The sequence below is a fragment of the Glycine max genome, chromosome 18, assembly GCF_000004515.6.
Source record: "Glycine max cultivar Williams 82 chromosome 18, Glycine_max_v4.0, whole genome shotgun sequence".
Taxonomy (NCBI): Eukaryota; Viridiplantae; Streptophyta; class Magnoliopsida; order Fabales; family Fabaceae; genus Glycine; species Glycine max.
This window is the reverse complement of record NC_038254.2, coordinates 16,835,119-16,842,204: the sequence shown is the minus strand read 5'-3', so window position 1 is coordinate 16,842,204 and position 7,086 is coordinate 16,835,119. Positions and strand designations below refer to the sequence as shown.

Here is a 7,086-nt window from a genome sequence, read left to right as displayed (position 1 = left end):
GATACTAATCTATCATGAAAACTCTAGAAAGACCTAAAGTAATGTAGAAACATTCACCACCATTGAGAGGTTGGTGACTTGAGCCTATAAATAGGCAATTGGTATGTTGTAATGGATCAATCCAAGAAATCAATGACATAGCCTTCTTTCTAAAACAATTCTCTAAAACTATCAACTATCAATTACCAACATTAACTCATTACTTCATGAACCAACTCGATTTATATATATATATATATATATATATAACAACGTGATATAGCTTTCACTTTCAAATATAAATTGAAAAAAAAAAACACTTTCATTTATCTATAAAGTCTTCGTACATATATAGCAACATAATCTTTATATAAATCTCTTTAAATTTAGGCTTTGTGAGATCCAAGCTCTACCTGATGAGTTTCATCAAGGAGGTCCACATTTCCCTTGTACTGATATCTTCTTGCAACATATATAAAAAAAACTAGGTTGAGGGAAGTTAACCCAGCTATTAGGTAGTAAAAGTAGTCTAGCCTCCCAGCATTTATATCATCTGTTAACCAATCCGGATGGCTATGTGTTCTTGTAGAATGATGAACTATGTTGACTATTATGCTACTCACATAGCTAGACACACCAAAAGAACACGAGAAGAAGGAATTACCAATGCTTCTCATATGCTCAGGAAATTGCCTGTTGAAGAACTCAATTTGTCCTATAATATTGAAGGCCTCACATAGACCCATAAGGATCAAGTGTGGGGCTAGCCACAACACTGACATTGGAGCAATTCCTAGTGGAGTTGGATTTGAATTTGCTGAATCCCTTCTCACTTTTTCAACGTAGCCAGCAACAACCATAGATAGAATAGAGAACACCATGCCAATTCCAATTCTTAGGAGGAGAGTGATACCACCTTCATGCTTAGTCATTTTTCTGAGTTTTGGCACTAGGATTCGGTCATAGAATGGAAGCCATAAAGCTATGGTGATTAGTGATATGACACTAACAGAACCAGCTGGGATTTGGAATTTGGCTCCAAGGTGTCTATTCATTTTCATTGCTTGTGACACAGTAAATGTTCCTTGTTGAGTCATGGAAATGAGACTAAGAATCCCTGCTGCCCAAATTGGGATAATTCTTGCTAAGCATTTAACCTCTTCTACTTGTTGGATGCTGACAAGTCTCCATTGATTTACTCTGGTCCCATCTGGGTTTAGCTCACCCTCCATTATTAATGCAGCTTTATTCAAGGCCCTAGCAAAATAGAAATCAACCCAAGTACAATAAATGAGAAGCTTTCAATTCTACATGTCAGTATATACTCTTGTTTAGAATTAGATTAAATTAGAAAAATAATAATTTTTTTTGTGGCCGAGTAACTTTGCGAAAACATTTTTTATTTATTTTTAACTAGAAAAAGTGTTACCGTGTTTTAACTTTGTCTCCGGTTTTCAAAAAGTTTGTATATAAATAGTGAAAACAAATTTTATTATTTTCTATTTTACTATTTCTTATACAAACTCTGGAAAAGAAGACGCAGAAAATAAAAATAGAAAAAAAAATTTCCAAAATAAATGATCCCACTTAAGAATGCTAAAAAAAGTAATAATTTCTATATAGAAAATTAAATCAAAACATGTACTATTTAATCCATCGTATATTATTTTCCCATGTTAAAGTTTTTTTTTTATGTTCAAAATAGTTTTTTGATGATTAATGTTTCAGTTTGTTTATATTAAAATAATCCAAGTTTTAGAAGCAATTTGTAGATATTTTTCATGAATTTCTTGGAATCCACTATAATCATTGGGCAATGATATATATTCAAAATAGGATAAAAGTCCCCACATCTATTAAAGTCTTGCTCTAGCTAGTGGATACTCAAGTGAACTTTTCAGTGTCAATGATAAATATAACTGACCTGAATTCTTTGGTTAAAGGCAGCTTTGACACAACTGTGATCCCAATTAGTGGGGGATCATAAAAAACTCCATCTGGCTTCTCCTCACTCATTGGAAGGTTGAGTTTTCTCTTTTTATATGCAGTCACTAAAACTTGAGCAATACCAGAAAAAATGCTTCCTTCAGGCTTTACATGCACGTAGACCCTTGTGCCCACAAAGAACATTATTATGGAGCATAGCATGCACACAGTTGGTATCCCAAACCCTATCCTCCAGCTCACAGAGTCTTGGATATAGACCACCACTGTTTGAGTGACCAACAATACCATTGTGAAAGTGGTGTAGTACCAATTAAAGTAGCTATTGATCCCTTTTCTTCCTTCATCTGTGGTTGGATCAAATTGGTCAACACCAAATGGTATGCTGCATGGCCTTACCCCAGCAGATCCGATGGTTAAGAAGCAAAGTCCCATAAGAAGCACACCTATTTGAGAACTGCTTGCTCTTACGCATTGACGAGATGCTAGTTGCTGAGGAGTACAAGATGGAGGGTGCAATTCTGGTAACCACGATGTTAAACTCACCACGATCAAACCCTATTTGACAATAGAAAATTTAATTATAAAGTATAGCTTAATTTTCATATGTATTTTCACATATCTATCAATTGAAAACCATATATCTTTTATGGCGATTATTATGAAATCAACAATCTTATCTTGCAATCATTGATTCAAAAGTTTTAAGTTGAGAAAAAAATATTCATGTGTATATAGATTTATAGAAAAAAAATACTTATATTGTAAAATAATTACTTCTCCCTGCATTTCAAATTATGGAAATAACTTATAATTATACATGTATATATCATATTAAGAAAAAATTTAAAAATCGTGAGAACCATTACACTCAAACTTATCAATGCAAATTCATCTCTATTATCATATATAATTATTTATGATAAAATAATACTGTAAAAAATATTATTAATGCATTCTATCTAATTTCTTAAAGAGAAAATAGTTTTTATGTCAAAATAACATAAATAAAGAGTGTGAGTCTTTTTCAGCATTGAAATTTTTTAATGAGAGATACACAATAAGTGGTTAAATGCTAAAAAAAGGTTAACACTACCATTTTGTGTGTACCTCTTTTTTATCTGAAATTTTCAGTATTGGAGGAGATCTAACGCCAAAAAGAAATAAAGACCAAGGTGTTGATACTTGTACATCTATTTTTTGGGATATATAAGTAGAAGTAATTGAAATTGAGAGAAAAAAAGAAAGAAATTGATAAATATGACAATTAATGTAATAAAAAATAAATAAAGAAATATAGAAAACAAATACAGTGAAAGAAATTCAAATAGAAGACAAAATAGGTGCATGCTTACTATTTGAAGAAAATCACAGGTTAGTAGAGCTGTATATATTCTACAATTGAAAATTTAGTATTTTTTTTCTTCCTCTTGATGGGATTGAAGTGGTCGGCTCTATTTAATTCTGTCAATTTCATCTTCAATCTGGATTGTGTCTTTTTCAAGACCATTATCTATCTCTTTAGAAAATAAAAATTGCAACATTCTTGTCTTTAAATTAACTTTTCGTTATTATTTGAAGAAATATGTAAACACTTGACTAATGCATATGCATTCTCCACTTGGCCGTGTTAGTGTGGACAGTGAATCGACAGTGATTTTTCCTCCTTTTCTCTCTCTTTTTGAAAAACAGGAGTCAAATTTTAGTATTAAATTTTTTATAACAATTCATTAACTGTTAAACTAATTGAATTAAAGCAACTAGGTCTTTATAGAATTATATTGTCTCTTAAGATGAGATTTAATAATTTTGATAATTTTTTATTATAGTTATAAGATATTTTATAAAATTTATGTATGTTACTATATATTTTATTTGTATCTGAAAAGAATAAAAACGAAACTTAAATAATTGATTAAGTCAAATCATAAAAAAATCAAATTTAATATATTTAATTTAAATTGAATCAAAATTGAAACAACAAAAATACCTTTCCTTTAATATCTTGTGATGTTTTTTTAAAGATGCGCATATATTAAAAATAAAATATAAAAGAAATAAAATCGATTGTATACAATATTAGATGCTTTTAAAAAATTTAGATAATAAAATTAATTATGAACTTTAAAAAATAGAAATATTAAATATAATAAATAATTTCGGATCATTGTATTATATATTTAGCATCTACCACCTGCTATTAATTCCACCGACGTATTATGTCCAAGTCCGACTGCTTGAGTTGAAAACAGTAGGATACCGATATAGCGAAATCATGTCACATGTAAACATTTAATGCTAACACAGTAGCTCATGGGTGTTTTCTTTTCTCAGTGGCAGCCGATTGGTAACCATGCATGATCATCTGCTGGAGAAATTTATTTACATGATCAATTTGAGTAAATTACCTAATTATTAGTCGATGATGAATATGTTATTATATATAGATAGGTTTCGTTACACTTTTTATTTTCTTACAATTGAATTTTATTTTATTTTTCATTTGGTCTCTTCATTTTTTTCCTTTTAATTTAAGGATAAATTCATATACTGTACTTTTTGTATTGTTATCTATTCAAAAATGAAGTTTAATTTTACCTTAATGATATGTGTAATAGAAATTTGCATTAAAGAGTTATGCAAATTGTAAAACTCAATTTTCGATTGAAAAATAGCATAAATAACAGCTACAAAAATTGTATCAAATTTTTTCCTTATTTTAATTGCTCACTTTTAATTAGTTTATTCATTAACTTGACTCTTATAGTATGTAATAGAATCGGAATTCTCAGTTCGTATGATAGATTCGATCCCAATACAAACATACAAAAAAGAAAATGTAACATAGAAATGTCGATATAACTATAGAGTATTGAAATAGATGCACCGATGTGGATGTGTAGTGTTGTGTTACGTTAGAATTTCTGTTAAATATTAAGTGTCAAATTGGTAGATAAACTAAAATTGTGTAAAAAACAATTAGTGGGATCAAATTCCTGAAAAGATAATAAACAAGACCAAATAGAAGACATGACCACAATATAATATTAAAAGTCTAATAATCTAATATTTTCTTTAATTAAATTTTTAAAATATATGTTTGTTTTTAGTTTTTCTTTTAAAGTTAGTTTTTATAACTTAAAAAAAACGTGAAAATTATATTTTTATAGTTTTTTTAAAATGATTTTAATTTTTTTAAAACGTTACTTTTCAATTAGAGATATATTTAAACAATATTGACAAATTAGTTCAGGAAATGTGAATATGTTTATTATTCGTTGTTTTATTATAGATTTAGTGCACATGTATTTCTCTTTCTCTTACAGTTAAAGTATTAAACCTACAAAACACAAGTGACTGTAATTAGCAAGTTCTATTAAATTTATCTTAAAAAAATTGTTCAATTGATTTTTCTTTTATACTGAAAATGTAACCGTAAAATATGACTGAGGCAGCCACAGAGATAACTCCTTACCGAAAGGGTACCAAAGGATGCAAAAGCTATGGTTCGGAAGCGACCAACATAGGCATCAGAAATAAAGGCACCAAGAAGAGGGGTAAAGTTTGAGATCCCAAACCATAAACTGATAATGTTAGAAGCATAAACTTGGTCCAAGTGAAATTCTCTTGTCAAATACACCATGAAGTTGGCAAATAACCCAAACACTGCCAACCTCTCGAAGGTTTCATTCCCTGCAACATTCACCAAAACACAAGAAAGAAAATTAATTAATTAAATATCATTGGTAATTAAAATATCATTTGTTACTTAGATTGCAACAAAATTTGGATGAAGTTCTATACTTGTTTTTCGATCTTCATTCAACACATCTAATTTTTAATTGTGTGAATGCATGAAAATTGAAATTCATTTATGGAAAAATAAATAAATGACAACTTTGTGGAGAAGAAAAACATAGCTAGAGAAGAGAGAAATATACCTAAAATAAAGATTATGGCCTTCCATCCTCCACGCTTCTTCATGGGGTTGGTAACTGATGATTCGGAAGCAGTTCTAGGAAGCTTTCTGTGAGTTGACACTTTTTCTGATGATGAACATGAAGAAATGCAACTTCCAAACCAAGAAGTGGCAGAGTCAAGACCATATTGCTTAGTCTTCTTATTACCCTCCATAGCTAACATCTTCTCACTATCACTTTGTTTTTTTTCTCTAGCTAGCTAAAATGAAGTGCTCTCTCTTCTAATATGTTGGTTTTGGTACCAACTTTTTGCTATATGGCCTCATATATATCCAGGCATATTAAAAAAAGTGTGTAAATAATAAGGCTTTGGTAAGAGCTAAGGAACAATAATGTTGCCACTAAAGACCCCTATTTATATGCACAGAAACAAAGATATGCTTGAGTTGTGCAAATGGCTGGTTTTGAGGCCGATAGCATCTAGTGCTGAATTTCTAATAAATCTAGACACAAAAGGAAATCTAGGAAGCGTGCCACGATAAGTCTAGCTACCTGCCGATTCATGCATAAGCCATACAATTTGTAATAAATTTGCGTGTTAAGTTTGCCATCTTTGGTGGTCGGGTGGGGACCCCTTAATAAGGTATACTAACTTTTCATTCTATTCTGATTAAAATTTATTAAAAATTTAAAAATAAAAAAATTTAATAAATTGTGAGAATTATTAAAATTTGTAAATTTTGTTAAAATTTAATTAATAATAAAAAATATATTAAAAGAATTTGTTAAAAGAATATTTTGTTAGCATTTCTCATCCTTCCAATAACGTGTTATTTTCTCTTCATGTACACATTTAGACATTCAAATTTGATGGACCAGTTTGCTTTAAAATCACTTGGATCATCCATGAAATTTAGAAAAAATAAAAAAAAAGAAAAAAGTGTACCAAATCATTAGTCTTACAATCACTAAGTTTTTGTCCCTTTCACCTGATGACTTGCAAGTTAAATTATTTATTCAATATTTAATTGGACTTTTATTAATTGAATACCTCCTCTTTTAGAGATATAACAAATTTTACTCTAATGTGATATTGACATAACATAGAAATAAGATAGACATTTAGGAAGTGTTGAAGATGAGGTGTGAAACCGTAGACTCCAATAAGAACAATTAGTATATATATATATATATATATATATATATATATATATATATATATATATATATATATATAAAATAA

The 7,086-nt window shown here is 29.3% G+C and overlaps 1 protein-coding gene across 1 annotated transcript; it reads right to left on the bottom strand.

The window, feature by feature from the left end:
• Positions 1–282: 282 nt before the first annotated feature.
• On the bottom strand, positions 283–6,347 carry LOC100809657 (protein NRT1/ PTR FAMILY 2.13). Its single transcript, XM_003551943.5, has 4 exons — positions 5,865–6,347; positions 5,399–5,616; positions 1,904–2,481; positions 283–1,236 (listed from the first exon to the last, which is right to left on the bottom strand). The coding sequence occupies exons 1-4, from the start codon at positions 6,064–6,066 to the stop codon at positions 366–368; spliced, it is 1,869 nt and encodes a 622-aa protein (XP_003551991.1). The 5' UTR covers positions 6,067–6,347; the 3' UTR covers positions 283–365.
• Positions 6,348–7,086: the final 739 nt, after the last annotated feature.